Raw genomic sequence first — 16,895 nt, 5'->3', positions numbered from 1 at the left:
CACCACGGTTATATAAATATTACAATTAAGGTATTTAGGTATTAAGGTATTTTCAAAAAACATTTGCTAGCTTGCAACATTTAGGCTTCACTCCATGTTAATGATGCTCGTTGTAATCCATGACTTAAACTGGTCATGTCGTCCAAGACTGCTTTGTCTAAACTGCGCATGCAATGTCTAGAATTGCCTTTTGTAAACTGAGCATGTGATGTTTAGAATTGCCTTTTGTCAACTGAGCATGTGTTTGTTCCAAATTGAGAATTGTTTTTGTCACCAAGCCTGCAGCCAGATAAGTCTCATTGTTGCAGCAATCACGACCAGATTGTTTTCAGTGTTATAATCACATGCTTGATTAATTGCTTTAGAATATTCTAATGTTCAACAAAATGCTATGTTTTGTTTAACTCCAGCTGCACATGATCCGGGTGTCTCCCTCAATGGGTCAGATGTTGGACATGAACACACTGTTGCGCCATCTGCTGTTCCTTCTGGAATACTGCATGGTGACTGGGTACGATTGGTGGGATGTCCTGCTCCATGTACAGCCAGGGATGGTCCACAACCTTGTGGAGAAGCTACACGAGGAGTACATGAGACAGAACCAAGCCCTGCAGCAGGTATGATGTGGATTAGGCAGGCCATTGATGAAGGATTGGTAAAGGAAAATTCAAGATTATATTATTGGGTAGTCACAATTTATAACCAAACATGATGCTGCAGTAAAAGCATACCTTTATTTTCAGACATTGATGACTGATAACGTAACAATTATATTCTGTCTGTAAAGTTGCTAAACTTGTTAGTCTCTCTTTGAAAATGGCTTACCAGATACTGTTTTGATGAAGGAACTTACTCAAATCAACTTACAACTTTCAATAGTAAACAAGCTTGCTTACTGAGATGTGTTGACGGCTGCTACAGAATACATTATCTGCTTGTCTGATTTGGTGTTTGTTGGTTTGTTTTGGAGGCTGTAGAGTCTGCCGTCTCTCGAATATCCGAATATCATGGAGCTTGATGGCACTTGATTTGGTGCTCTTTTCATACTACAGACAGTTCACAAAGTTTTTGCGCAGGGATCAGGGTTAGCTAACTTTCCCTAACCCATGGCTAAATGCACGTTGTGCTTTTTTGTCTGAAATTACAAAGCTCAATGTTATGTGTTTAATCTAGTGTGGTTGTTCTATATTGTTATTTTTTTTCTATAAAAGTGTTTTGGATTTTTGACGACCAAAATGGGTTGATTGATGTCCCTTACAAGATCGAAAGGCTTTCATTGATGACACGTATAGACCATTAGTAAGCCATACTGCTGCGGCAAAATTGGACAAACCAATGTCACCTTTAGGTTTCATGTTTTTGTGTTTTCCTTTGCCATAGGTGCTCTCCACACGTATAGTGGCAGTGAAAGCCTCCCTTTGCAAGTTATCCTCTGCAACGGCTGCACGGGCCTGTGACTTCCACGCCAAACTTCTCCTTATTGCCATCAGCTCCACCCTGAAGTCTCTACTCAGGCCTCACGTCCTCAACACACCAGACAAAAGCCCTGGAGACAGACTGACGGAGATATGTGCCAAAAATACTGACACAGGTACCAAGAATAACCTCCAGAATTGTCCATAATTAGGTTATCAGGCACTAGAGGGGGGTGGATGTGACTGATGACAGTATTTTGTAATAATGTATAGTGTTACTGCATTTAATCAGCGATCAGTATGTCAAGCTATATGAAAGTTGTAAGTCAACACACTTTTTAGACATGGAATCAATTGCAAATTGCATCTGCGTAATCTGGTAACATGACCACTGTAAAAATGACCACAAATGCAGCCACACATTCCACATAAACAATATGGCTGACATTTGACAGCCCTAATGAATTGTAGTCTTGATGATACTAAAGTTATGATATTGATTATCGATCCAGAACGTTAACTGTATTCTCAACGGTTATTATGGAGACAACCCCCCAAAACAAATTAACAGATTTATAGAATAGCAAACTGCAACAGCATTGAACAGATGTTAAGTAAATGTAAATGAACCGTTTTTACCCTAGGATTTTTTTGAGGGGGGTGGTAGACCGGCCGATACTACTAGTGTCGTGGAGCAGGCGTGTTACGGATATGTGGTGTCATCACAGACACCACATATCACCCGCGCAGTAGGTAGTTGTTTGTATCAGTGCACATAAATTATTTTTGCTATTTCATACATTAAATAGCCTAAATGTGGTTTTTAACATTTAGGCTTTAACGTTTAACATTTTTTTAATGGATTTTAAAATATATATTTTTTAAATTGCATTGGATAGATTTCTGGTTGTAAATACCGGGTGATGCGTGCAGTGCTAAACCCCAGGTGAACGTGTAGTCAAGTCGGCAAGACAAGACAAAAATGGCTGCCCAAATATCTGTTGAATATCATCTGTAGCGGGGTCTCGTCGTGTTAAAATAGAAATACTTAATTTATCATAAAGTTCGGGGCACCACCCTAATATTGGTTTAGGACATTAGGGAATCCTATATTTAACATGTAATAATCAGTCTCATCTTTAGGAATGAATTCGTTCCAAGTGTAGAGCCAATCGTAACATCAGTGAACACGCACGTCAAAATATCTTTACAATGAATTTATTCAAGTAAGGTAAACGGATCTTATGAACAAGTTAGATTATGGATTTGATATGAGTTATTGGTTTCAATGAACAGAATGAAATGGACTAACTTAAAGAAATACAGAAATGGTAAGTCAATGATTACATCCTTACAAATCATGAACAGAGCTCACGCCAATGCCATGTCTGGGAGGAAAGAGCGTTAGCCATAGTTACGTTTGATCAGGGGTTGATCAATGAGGTTGAGGGCGGTTTGCGCCAAAGGTCCATTTGAAGAATCGGAGGTGAAAGCGCGGCTGCGCTGCCGGGTCATGTGGCTGAGTCTGGGGGATCTCAGTCAAGTCGCAATGATAATTGCGTTTTTGGTTCTTCTGTTGAAACGTCCAGATAGTGTCGCGATCACTATAAAGTTGAATCTCAGGAGAAGCTTGGAGACGTCCTTTGGAACGCCAATCCCAATGGCGTTCATGCCATGGTTGGTTTCGCTGGAGTCCGAGATTGATGGTCATCTCAGATATTTATACAGTTCAGAGTTCGAGGGAGGACCTGTCTGGGGTCAGACGTTGATTGGGGGAAGCTGGGTTGTCAACTCCCCCCTCCTTCCTTCACACCTACCAAAGGTGTCATCTGGTCTCTGGCTGGTTCAAAAGATCATTCAAATATTGTTCTGGACATCTTGGTACAGTTACAAAATATAGTTGAATGATTGTTTTATTAAGAGAGCTTTGTGTAGATACCAAGAATGACATGGTTATCTTTCAGGAAGAAGGAGTAGTTACTAGAATCAAGATTTCAGTGAACACAACATTAAAACAAAGTAACAAACATGACACAAATATCCCTCTCATAATTCTCCACCTTGTACTCTCGTGATAAAGGTGAAGTCTGAAGAACTTTCCTCAAAAGTTCTGATTAAGGAATGTTCTTTGTTCAAATGCCGCCAAAACGGATGCAAATGGTTGCTGGAGACGTGTTGTCTCAAGCACGCCCTTTGAAGCTTGCAAGCTAGCAGGAGGGCTGAGATTGGGGAGGTCCTCCCCCCCAATTCTATGGTTCCTTTGCATCAGCGTTTGGTGGGTAATCAGCATACTGAGCGTGTCACAAGGGCTGATTAGGTTTGTCTGATGTGATTGAATCACTCTTCAGGTGTGGCAAGATGTTGGCTCCGTGTGGTCTTGCTGACCTCACTACACATCCTTCAAACTAACTTTACCACAGACATTTTTTCACAGCGTCTTTCTTTGACACTTTGAAATGCTTCCTCGCTGTCTACATGTTTTTTGCATGTTTGTCACAAAACGGCAAGACGCTTACAGAAACGCCACAGGCAAAGGACAGGGTGATAATATGTAGCCAGCTATGTTTCCAGGCTGTGATAGCAACACCCTGTATTTGTGTATGCCCTTTGACTGATTAGCTCCTGCGATTCCCAAACATCGGTAGTCTAGTAGTTAGCTTTGCTCCAAAACGTACTTACTTTCCGGGCAGGGTCATAGCTATAGGCGGTGCAGCCGGTGAGGTTGCACCAGGTCCTGTGACGTACATGGGCCTGGTGACGGACCCGATAATGCAAAGCTCCGGGCCCCCTTATGAAGTAACATTGCTTTACCGTTCAGCTTAGATACTGAGAGCCTCATTTACCGGAATTTTCGGACTATAAGGCGCACTGTTATATAAGCCGCAGCAGCTAAATTGAATGATGTGTACATATATAAGCCGCACTGGACTATGAACTGCAGGTGTTTTAATGTTTAATTACTATATGTAATTAGTTGTCTGGAAAGAGATGGCTGCTTGAGGAAGCTCCCATGTGTTAGCCGTTAGCTGTAAAAATTCATAGATTAGCCGTACCGTTATATAAACTGCAAGGTCGAAAAATGCGACAAAAGGCGCGGCTTATAATCCAAAAATTACAGTACTAACAATGGCGCAGTTTACGCTGCGTCTGTTTTTGCATGTTTTGGAATAGTGCCCGCTATCCTTCCTCATTTTGTGTAGTATTTATCAAACCTGACACCCATCAGGCAGTCAGCGCATATTCCGCCCTCAAGTAATTTGCGCGCCTCTAAAAGAACAATGGGCTCGCATATTTGTACCATGGATTTTCATACGGGAAAAAAAAAACGCAAGCTTAAATGTAGTGACGTGCACGAAGTAACAGCAAACCTGAACATATTATAGGGCAGAACATTTACATGTATTCATTTAGCAGATGCTTTTATCCAAAGCGACTTCCAAGACAGAGCTTTACAAAAGTGCAAAGGTCAATTATCATAAACAAAGCGATAGCCCCAAAAACATTACAGGTAACCAAAACATGAAGCATACGAACATGAAGAACATCCACACCCTCGGAAAAATGGCCTATGTCTTCGCCTTGCTCGGATCATTGCTGCCATTGAATAAGGTACGCACATTTGTACACACAGGAAAATGCGCTCCTGGTTAAGACCTGCTTTTAAGAGGCGGAGAATTTCCCCCGCAGAATAGAGGCGCACTCTTACTGGCAGTCTTAATAAATACCGCAAAATATATAATTAGGCGCACTTTACGCTATCCTCCCACCTTTTTCTATGGAACTCACACTTTCCCCACGACCTTCCCACTTTCCTCACTCAACGTTGGCTGCTACCTCTGTGGGTCACGCAGGTTGTGTGTCATTCACCACAACGCAGGCTAATCGATTTGGTAACAGTACCTGTTTCTTAGCGAGTATCATGGCGTGACAAAACCCGACAAAAAGCGAAACGTTGATTCAGGAAATCACACATTTGTGGGCTGACAAGTATACATTTGTGCTGCCAGTTGGGAGCACAAAACCGATGTGTTTAATCTGCAATGAGACGGTTGCTCTTGTCAAATGTGGTAACGTTTAACGTCACTATGACACAAAGCATAGACACTGAACAAAATTACCCCCAGAACTCTTGAGGTAAGGGCCAGAAAAATAAACCATCACTGTTCCGGACCCTGGACTGAATGGACATTTGGTGAGTGGACCTTTTGGGTTTCTAATTGAGTACCCCTGCTATAGCCTAATAATTTAGCTCTGAGGCCTGTTTCATACCAGATTTTATCCATTGTTATCCCCCTACAGCAGTGGTGTGCAACCAATTCAACCCAGTTTTGTGATACGTATTGAATCGTGAGCTGAGTGTATCGTTACACCCCTATTTGAAAGTCACATTCAATGTTTTTGAATGTATATGTAACTCAATACTTTTCAGTTGTACAGCAGAAGTACAAGCCTGAACTCAATATTTTAATACAAGCATTAACTTAAATGCAAACTACCACATAACTGCAATTGACTGATTGACGGTAATCCTTGACCCAACTAATGCTAAACTTGTTGCCGTGTTTGATGTTTGCTATTTTTTACTGGCATTAGGACTGTCTATCCAGGTACATGTTGACCCCAAGATCAGTTGCTTATAGAATGACCAACGCCCTCATTTTCAAGGATACCACAGCTTGCAGTTTGTGACTTGTACTTTTTTTTTTTTTTTTTTTCATAGACATAGACAAGGTGATGATTAACCTCAAGACTGAAGAGTTTGTCCTTGATGGCCCCCCTCTTCAGTCTCTACAGCAGCTCATACAATGGGTGGGAGACTTTGTCCTATACTTGATGGCCAACCTACCCAATCAGGTAAGGGGATGGCTTTGTTCTGTTGGTTTATTTACTGGTTAGGTTTGCCATGGGCAGAACCTGGGATACTGGATTGTTTTTTTAAGAGCAATGCTTCACATCCTTGGGGTCTGAGCCTTACACCTGCCGCATTTCAGCTTCATATAGTGCATCGGTTTACAAACTGGGTTAACTCTCTGCAAACTCTCTTCAGGGGGAACGCAGGAAAAAAATGGCGCTGCATTGTATTTACTATAATCTGGTTTTTACCTTTAAAAAAAGATGCTACGCAGTGTCAAGTATGGTGCAAAACCTGCCTGGCTAATGTTGCTACCTCATGGGGCAACACCACCAACCTAATTTGGCCCTAAAAAAACACCACATGTACGATGCATAGCTAAAATGCTAACACCAGTGTGTCAAATAAGCAAAATAACACCCGACAGGATCACTGATCGAAATGTTTCAAAGCCTAACTCCATATTCATGTACAAAATTATTCAAGCAGTAACAGCGTTCATCACAAAAGATGATGGCCTTCGGTGATACACATACAGTAGGATCACTATGGCTGTCAGTGCCATTATATTTCTGTTAGACTACTGACTGGATCAGAAATGTTCAGACAGTGTTTCTTTTTCTTTTAAGATTCAACCTTTTAAATGCGTGAGTTCTAAATATTTCCGACGGCCCCCGCAGCATTTTTTTTCTCCAAAATGATAGAGCTAGATACCTTTAGTTAAGAAAGTGCAACACACATGCTATTAGCCTAGCTTTAGCTTTGATTCACCAAAATATTTTCGAAGAGGTACATGCGGGTGTCCTTCCTTTGTGTGTTATGTTGCTGACTGGAGATCAGTAGTATATATCTATATTTATTAATAACAAATCATATAATAATCGCATATTAAATTGCAATTGCAATATTAGTAAAAGCTATTAGCTTATTTTCCTAAATTGTTCAGTCCTAGTGCTGACTACCAATATTCAGTGCACTCATGGCTAAATCACATATTCAATTAGCCCTGTTTGTAACAGAAGCCATATTTAAATATGTTACAGAACAACTGGGTAGGCCAACTTGGTGGAGGTCTAATCCCTCCTCCTGTGTGTTTACACCAGCTAATCGTGAAGTCTTGTTTTTGTAATTACCTGATTATTGGTTCTTTTCAAAATACACAACATATTAAACACCCTAAAAGCCGTAGGTCTGCCTTGCAGACTAATTTAAATATTATATATATATATATATATATATGCCACTATACAACAAAATATGACCTAACTATTTGAACTGCATTCACATCAGGCATACAGTGATGCCTGATGTGAATGCAGTTCAAATAGTTAGGTCATTTTTTGTTGTTGTAGCATTATCACATTATTATACCATATATATATATATATATATATATATATATATATATATATATATATATACATATATATATATAGTGCCTTCCAAAATTATTGGAACAGTGAGGCCAATTCGTTTATTTTTGCTGTAGACTGAAAACATGTAGGCTTGACATCAAATAATGAACGTGAGACCAGAGATAAACATTTCAGCTTTTATTTTCAGGTATTTACATCAAGATCTGATGCACAACTAAGAAAATAGCACCTTTTGTTTGAATCCACCATTTGTCATGTGAGCAAAAGTATTGGAACAGATATACTTAAAATATATTTAAGTGAACTAGAGTATGGAGGACCAAACCTGCCATATTTACAAATGAATGAATGAATGAATAAATAAATGTCCACATCCATGCATTTAGACAGAAATAAACGAATATATATATATATTAATTAATGCACAATTGTCAATCAATAGTTACATATATTTTACATTTATGTATTGATTTATTTTGTATTCATTTATGTATTGATTTATTGATTTATTTATTCATTCATTCATTCATTTATATATTCATTTATTCATTTATTTATTCATTCATTCATTCATTCATTCATTCATTGTTCCCAATATGATAATGAGAGGAGGCCAGTAGGCGTGGAAACTGATGTTCAGACATTGCAATCAATCCAGAGCCATAGATTCAATCTAGCTAACGCCTGGGACACACTGGCTGCGAAGCGCCCTGGAGCGCCACAATATACTACGAATGGCGCAATGCTGTTCACACTAGACGCGCATTTCTCCACGCCCGCCACCAAGCCTTTCACCTTCTCTGAGATTTTCTTTTCTACATGTAAAGCTGACATGTACATAAACATGTCATAGGCTACAGGCTATTTAGGCAACTGGTTGCTCCAACAATAACCGTCGCAACGGCATCCCTTTCCCAACATAACGTGGCAACGTTTGGCTTTTGTTGCCGTAGTCTTTGTAAAATATGTGCTATGGGGCATACAACTCCATTTAGGACTAAGCTACTTTTCATCTTCGATGATTAACTTTGTGTCGTCAATCTTCACAAATTTCTCTTCTGCTTGATTGGGGGCTATATGCCAGATTGTCTATCTCGCTCTTACACACAGGACAAATATGTTGGTTTGACAATCAACAATCAGGATTTTTTATTTTAAAATGTTTACGTTTTTATCGGGGTAAACACATGGTTGGCCGGTCAGCGTAGTGAAGTTGGGTGATAAGTAATAGCCCACAACTAACCTGTCCATGTAGGCTATGTTGTCCATGACAGCAAGGATGGATGTAAGGCTACATAATCGAATACAAACCGTGGAAAACGATTAGCCAATGGTGTGTCAAATACCGCCTACCTATTTTGATTGACACATCTCATTAAAATATTGAGAAGAAGAAATACAGGAATGAATGAATGAATAAATGAATGAATAAATGAATGAATAAATGAATGAACACATGAATTAATAAATGAATGAATACATGAATGAATAAATAAATGAATAAATAAATGAATACACAAATAAATACATAAATATATGTAAATTATAAGGTAATATTGATTGACAATTGTGCATTAATTAGTACATGTATTCATTTATTTATGTCTAAATGCATGGATGTGGACATTTATTTATTCATTCATTCATTTTTAAATATGGCAGGTTTGGTCCTCCATACTAGAGAGGGTACAATTTCTGGGGAAATTGTAGGGTGTACTTGCTTGTTTTGGTTGCAGAGGTCCGTATTTAAATTACATTTTACAACTGATATTTCTGTATATTTTATATTAAAAAGCATAGCCTACTTATTATTTATAAAGATTACATAGATTTAAAAGCATTTTTTTTTTGTTGCTCATTTACAACTCAAAATATTAAGAGTGAAGAGTAGAATGAAATAGTTGTCTTCTCATTTCCCCTGCAAGGGGAATGGTGATCAGCAACCTCATAGTTGAATCAAAATCATTTGGCAGACCGGTGTAAAAATTGACCTAATCTCTATGACTTAAACGTCATTGTAACTTTTTCCCTTCTCATGATATTTTCAGGCATTTAGCCTACTCATATTGCATTCATTCATCAATAAAGAACCCCCTTTTAAATGTATTTTAACAACGACGTTACCAGCAATAGCTAGCTATCCCAGAAGGAATCGCAATTGAAATAGTATCATCTGCTAAATGAAAATATGCCCCCAAAAATGTAAATAAGCTTGACATTTATTTAGGGGGAAATCACTCATTCATAAATATGTCAGTGGTAGTGATCATTGTCAGTAACAAGGCAAAATGCGATATAGCCCTACTGTGTGGAGAAGCTGCCCCTGTAAATTGTAGGCTACAACTACTACTAGACTGTCCTGGTAGCAATTGCGTTAGTTGAATTCGATTTAACGTTACTTCCGTTGTACGGTCTAGTCTGAAATGAATTATTTTCATAAAAAGATTGACAAACTTTAGGCTGTGGCAATGTAGTTCAGGTTAGTAGTCTCTAGTCAGATAGTTTCACCTATTGAAAGACTTTTGATTTAAGTAAGGTTAGTGCCGAACATGTGCCGCTGTTTGACTTCCTACTAGTACTGTAAACGGCTGTGGAGATGTTTTTGTTAGCTACTAGACTAGGCTGCAGCGTTGCAGTGAGCTACACTGGTTTGAAACCACAGGTAATGATAATTTCACCCACAAATTGTTTACTTGTAATCTAATGTCATAATAAATCCTACAACAAAAATGTATTTGTAAGGAATGTCTATTTTAACGATTGAAAACACATGCATCATAGACCGCTGTAGTATGTGTTGCCCGGGCAACAGAGGCTACACTCACAGAAATATTTAAGCCTAATCTTTTAGATTTATGTAATTGAATTGCATATAGAATTTCCATTCATTTACATTACATAAGTTTGAATTTAAACAAACTAATAAACTTAATATGATTTGTATTGGTCAATGTAATAAAACGTATTAGTTTGAAATTCATAAAAGCAGGTTTATGTTAATAAAGACTATTTGTTTGAAATGCATTATAGGCAGGGTTACAGGATAAACCCTATTTATTCAAAATGGATAAAATGCATGTACTTTTTATAAATACCCTAAGGATGTTAAATCCCATAAAATGTAGGTAAAAAACTGGCAGCTGTGGTTGCCTGAAATCTACTGTAAAAAATATGGTGGAAATGTTCTTCTGTTAACAGTATAATTAAAAGTGAACTGTGACATTTACAGTAAAAACTTGCAGTTTTGGTTGCTACAAAACACATTCAAAATTGGTATGAAAAGCAAATACTTTTTTATTTACATTTATTCATTATTTAAATAGCACAAAGTCAACATACTTTGGACGTTTGCTTCAGTTTGCAGAACATTTTAAATAATTGTAATCTTTACCAGAAAGTCACATATTCAATAACCTTAAGACAACGCATTCTACAGAATGGATTAATGAACCAAATTCTTGGGTTAGAACTTTGTTTTGGACGGGGGGTGGGGGGTTCGGACGGGGGGTGGGGGGTTCGGACAGACCTGCCCCAACTGCTAAAAAAAAAGGGAGGAAACACTGCACAAGTACACATATAAACATAACTATTGCTAGAGCTATCCTTTTCTAAACCAAACACTACAATATAAAGGAAAACCCAGGTCCATTCTAACCTATTGAGTTTACAGGCTTACGATATACAGCCTGCTGTAAAAGCATTTAGGACACACAAAATGCTATAACTTATAACAGTGATATATATTCTCAGGCTTAACATATTTGTATGCATCTTTACCCCAACTGATGTTCTGGGCATTGATGGTTGTTTGTTTTGTGGTCAAGGCCAGAGATAACATCTGACGCACTCTCCCTAGTACGCTACATAACTGTTGGCTGCTCAAATACCATTAGTACTATAGAATAGAATTTTTTGTACAATGACTATAAAGATATTCTATTCTACTAATGGTATGGTACTATAAAGAATGAAGAAAACCATAAAATACATAAAAACATGTCTTCACTGTGGGAATCTGAAGCCAAAAGAAAGAGAGAGTTGAGTATTGGGGGGTCAGATGGCTGAGCGGTTAGGGAAGCGGGCTATTAATCAGAAGGTAGCCGGTTTGATTCCCGGCTGTGGAAAATGACTGTGTACTTGGGCAAGGCACTTCACCCTACTTGCCTCGGGGGAATGTCCCTGTACTTTCTGTAAGTCACTCTGGATAAGAGTGTCTGCTAAATGTAAATGTATTGCACTACTCAAGTCATTTTTTGATGAAGAAATTAAAATCTAATGAGACCTGTTGCTAAAGACATAAGAAAGTCAATTAGAAAAATTCATAAATACATAAAAAAACAATGTGCCAAGATTTTTTAACAATGTGTCTACATATAGATATATATATATATGGTGAAGGGCTGTAGCATGGGCCAACATAATTATGACCATGATTCGTCATTAGGCTCCTTAACATCACTGCAAAAGAGCTGCAGTTCCTGTGCAGACAGGAGAACCTAGCAGAACAACCATCTCTCCATCGTAGCCAAAGCCCACTTGAGAGGTCACGACAGCTAGTCAGACTCGTCAGATCAGAGAGGTATATTAACATCGCATCGTTTGAGTATCGTAAAAGTCGAGACTTCAGGACCCTGGGTTCTGGACTGGATGGAGTTCTACAGAGATGGCGTTCAGCTAGGTTCTCCTGTCTGCACAGGAACACTGAAACTATGTAGGAGTGTCTCTTTTTAGTACAGGTTTACTGTGCAACACTAGTTCACTCCATACATACACACATGGAATAGTACAATTCTAATTGTCTATTGCTGTACTGTGAAAAAAAAAAACTGTATTGGTTGTAACAAAACCAGGCTGCAACACCACTCAGTCCTGGAATGTAGAGTCTACAATGTACCATGTTCTCTACTAATACTGGAACACAAGGGAGAGAAGGGGTGAGGGGGAGAACAATAATGTCTCTTCACTGGCATAGCTTTGTTTTCCAGCAATGAGCCTTTCTTGACAGTTCACTCGCATCCAGCTCCATGATTATTTTTGAAATGTCTTTAACGTGTAGCGGAGCTTTGTAGGGTAGTGCATGTTCAAGGTAGCCTGACATTGTCAAACTCATAATTCTAGTCAGATAATGAGTCTGATACTGCTCCATTGGGCTGTGAGTATGGGGCGTGTTTCAACCGAACTCTGAAAAAATGGCCTCTCCACTCAATTAGATAGATCTACAACCAATCAGAGCAACGTAGTATATTGTTTGTTGAAAACAAATTCAACCCAAGCGCTCTTTGGTGACGTGTGGTTGATTTAGTTTCTGTTGATCATCTGTCCATCATCGTATGAAACCCGCCCTGACAATTGATTGGTCCGAACAGCTCTTGTTCGGACATAGTTTTTCCCCAACCAAGCGACCCCAGATCCAACTTCCCGACCACATTTTTATGTGGGCGGGGCTAAGTTCGGCTGGCATCCAGGCTATGTTCAAGGCATAAAACAGCCCAAACAACATTGCAGAAGCAATGCACTCTCAAGATCTTGAAGCACCATCACACCCTCGAAGACTATCCTGACATCAGAGGGTTCTGATGTACTGCTGGCAGTGTCTTTCACGACATAGATCCCCACTGTCGTTCCATCTATGGCACAGAGGAAATCGTCTCAGCCATTTCCTGGTGAAAATTAAATACAATGCAATTCTTTAATGATAGGTTCAGCATTTTGTCACTTGGCTTGTAAACAATCCAACAGGGTAATCATTTCTACCTTTAGCAAGGATAAACTTTATCTTATCTGAAAATAAGACAAAAAAACATAAATAAATCCACTGTTTGAGGTCCTACCCAGGCAAAACCACTGCAGGTCGGAAGGTGTTTTCTCTCCTGTGTGTGTTTGAATGTTGGTCTGTATGTGTATGAACACATTAAAAAAACTCCCAGACCGATTTGTATGAAAATTGGTGAAGGGGTGTAGCATGGGCCAACATAATTTTGACCATGATTCTTCATTAGGCTCCTTAACAATCACTGCAAAAGAGATGCAGTTCCTCTGCAGACAGGAGAACCGAGCAGAACAACCATCTCTCCAGCTCTCCATCATAGCCAAAGCCCACCTGAGAGGTCACGACAGCTAGCCAGACTCGTTAGATCAGAGAGGTATATTAACATTGCATCGTTTGAGTATCGTAAAAGTCGAGACTTCAGGACCCCGGGTTCTGGACTGGATGGAGTGTTACAGAGATGGTGTTCTGCTAGGTTCTCCTGTCTGCACAGGAACTGCAGCTGTTTTGCAGTGATTATCTCCTATGTATGCACAAGAACACTGAAGCTATGCAAGTGTCTTTTTAGTACAGGTTTACTGTGCAACACTAGTTCACTCCCATATTAATGCTTAGCTATAAAAATAGCATTTGCATTCACCTGACCAACGGCTGAGTTAGCTAATAGCTAATCCTAAATTTGGAGCCGGGAAAACCTACACACATGTATATATAATTTGAACAGTACTTGCTACGAGTCTCTAGCTCAGGCAACATACTGTACTCTATGTTCCTATTTGACTGACGCCAGCCACAAATTAGCCACCCTATCTGAAGGTAACTTCTAGCATCGACCATGTGAGACTTAGAGCTAGCTATCAAACTAGACGAAAATGTTTGGTATCATGACGGATTTACTGGATTTGATTGTTCAAATATGAGGTACAGTATTAACTGCACAAGTAAAACATAAGTAAGTACATGGATTACAAGCAGATATCTTACCGTTACAGAGCAAAAGTCACGATCCCGGGAGGCAGGGCTGAGTTGAAATGGTGGAAAGAAAAACCGTTGGGAAAGCTCGAAATCTGACATCATTTCCACCTCAAAACGATTTCACTTCCCGAAAATTGAATGTAAACAAATCTCATACGTTTTAACCACTTGAATCTTGCTTTTTTCACAGTTAACCATATTTAAAACTTTATAGTATGTTTTAATTGATTATGTTTAATATATTTAAGAATTAATAGAATTATGCTAATTCTAAGGAATTCTAATGAATACATTTTGAGACAATGACTATTTAAATAAAATCTAATAGATATAAATACTTAATTATAAAATATGCCATGATTCATTTCTGTGAGTGTAGTGTCATGATGCTAATGCTTAAGTGAAATAGTAGACTACTGTTTCCGAAAGTAGATGTACTTCCTTAATAATATTAGCTTATATTTTACATTACATATCTCAATTGTGTGTCGTATCACGAAGTAAAATGAGGAAATAGTTATCACCCAGGCCCCTTTGCTTGTGGCGTTTCTGCAGCTGCCTTGCAGTAAAACAGTTAGACTAGCCATCTCCCAGAAGTTAACAAGCTGAGATAGTCACGCGAGTTTTCGTGACGTTAGTTACGTCAGTGACTGTGGTTAGCAAGTTAGCCACCGTTAGCTTCATTTTTGCCACAAAAACTTAATTAAAGCCTAAACTGTGCAACGGAACATAAATCCAAATAGAACCAACGCAATCGTGACCAAGACGAACCTTTTGACATCAACGTTGTCTATGTAGATCAAATATTGACTGAGCCTTAGGGGCGTGATGGCAAGCACACCCCAATCATTTCACGTTGGACTGTCCATCGCTCCTGTCCAGTTATGCTGCCCGGATAAAATGCATATCAATGTACTGACTCCATTACACTCCGGTATAATGTGCTTTTGTACTCGATCAATATTTATTCTCTATTTAGTTATTGGGACAACACACAACCACATCAAAAAGTCAAGATTAATTATTGTTGTGTCGTAAGTCCCAATAACAGCTGTAGTCAAAGTTATGTATTTCATTTGGCAGGGGATTTCATCATTTTTACGGCTGACAGTAATTACACATCGAGATCAAGGCGTTTAACACCCTTTTCTGATCTTCCACAGGGCACAATAGTGCGTCCCGGCTTCGGCTTCCTACGGGATGGATCATCACTGGGGATGCTAAGGGAAATGATGGTGATGATCAGGATATGGGGCCTCCTCAAACCAGGCTGTCTACCAATTTACACAGCTACTTCTGATAACCAGGATAGCATGTCGCTGCTTTTCCGCCTCCTCACCAAACTTTGGCTGTGCTGTAAGACACTATCTTTTTTTAAATGTTTTATATAATGTAAAAAAGAAACATCTTAATACTGCTTAACCCAGGGCTGTAGACTTTCTATAGGCAATGTACAGATGTTCCTCATTTAATTCTGGCAATGCGGCAAAATGCAACATGATTCGAGATTTTGCGCTATAAATGTTAGCATTAGGGGAAATTACTTGTTTCAATGCCACTTAGTAAAATCAGTTTCAGAAATGAAAACCTTTTTTGGTCAATAATTTAGTCAACTTGTCTTCCAAAAGTTTATTAATTGACATTTTAAATGGGTACGGGACACATGCCAGGGCTTATCTCTTCTGTGTCACCATCTCACAAGCAAACATTCTGCGGTTCTAAGTTTAATGGAAAACCTCTGTAGACAATGGTAGAGAACCGTTGCCAGGCACAATTACACTTAAGTAAGCTAACTAGCAACAAACAAGCTTCTGTTACTTGTGTCAGTGAAACATGAACATACCATCTATCAAATCCAACACAATTACTGTTACAGTTAAAACTAGAGAGGGTACAATTTCTGGGGAAATTGTAGGGTGTGCTTGCTTGCGTTGGTTGCAGGTGGGTCCGTCCCCTTAAGTTTTTCCCTCCTAGTGATATTTCCAAGCATTTAGCCTACTCATATTGCATAATTCATTAAGAACCCCCTTTGAAACAAGCTATTGTAACAATATTGTCACCGGCAGAATTTCAGATGGAATCGCGGTTCAAACAGTACCATCTGCTAACTGAAAATATGCCCCCGAAAACGTAAATAAGCTTGATAAGCTTGAATAAGCGTATTTTGGGGGAAATGGCTAAAGCGCCGGCAATGAGAATGTTTCTTTTGACATAAAGTTTAGGCTGTGGCATTGAAGACATCAACGCACCACACAAGCTTGAGTTTAAATACATTATTTAATAACATTGCTTACTGTACATGCAAGTTTTCATTTGCTTAAATGTACATGTGCTGCTAGTACAACACGACATGACACGATACTTGCTGTGCTACATCACATCTATGCACGTTGTATCCATGCGTTGTTGCTAACGTGTGCTGACGTTGTGACGTAGGCTAGCACTGAGTTCCCTTTGTTGACACAAGGCACTTTTTGACACAAAAACTTAATTTCAGCCTAAACCGTGCA

The 16,895-nt window shown here is 38.9% G+C and overlaps 1 protein-coding gene across 3 annotated transcripts in view; it reads left to right on the top strand.

Moving 5' to 3' along the window:
• Window positions 1–16,895, top strand: part of med16 (mediator complex subunit 16) — an 85,934-nt gene that overhangs the window by 54,406 nt on the left and 14,633 nt on the right. For all 3 annotated transcript variants that reach the window (XM_084692671.1, XM_084692670.1, XM_084692669.1), the window contains exons 10-13: window positions 411–617; window positions 1,381–1,591; window positions 6,136–6,269; window positions 15,549–15,741. In XM_084692671.1, coding sequence (XP_084548797.1) covers window positions 411–617; window positions 1,381–1,591; window positions 6,136–6,269; window positions 15,549–15,741 — 745 coding nt within the window. The remainder of the gene's footprint in view (window positions 1–410; window positions 618–1,380; window positions 1,592–6,135; window positions 6,270–15,548; window positions 15,742–16,895) is intronic.

Source organism: Hypomesus nipponensis, chromosome 26 (genome assembly GCF_054491055.1).
Source record: "Hypomesus nipponensis isolate SF chromosome 26, ASM5449105v1, whole genome shotgun sequence".
In the NCBI taxonomy this organism is placed as follows: Eukaryota; Metazoa; Chordata; class Actinopteri; order Osmeriformes; family Osmeridae; genus Hypomesus; species Hypomesus nipponensis.
This window is presented reverse-complemented; position numbering and strand designations above follow the sequence as displayed.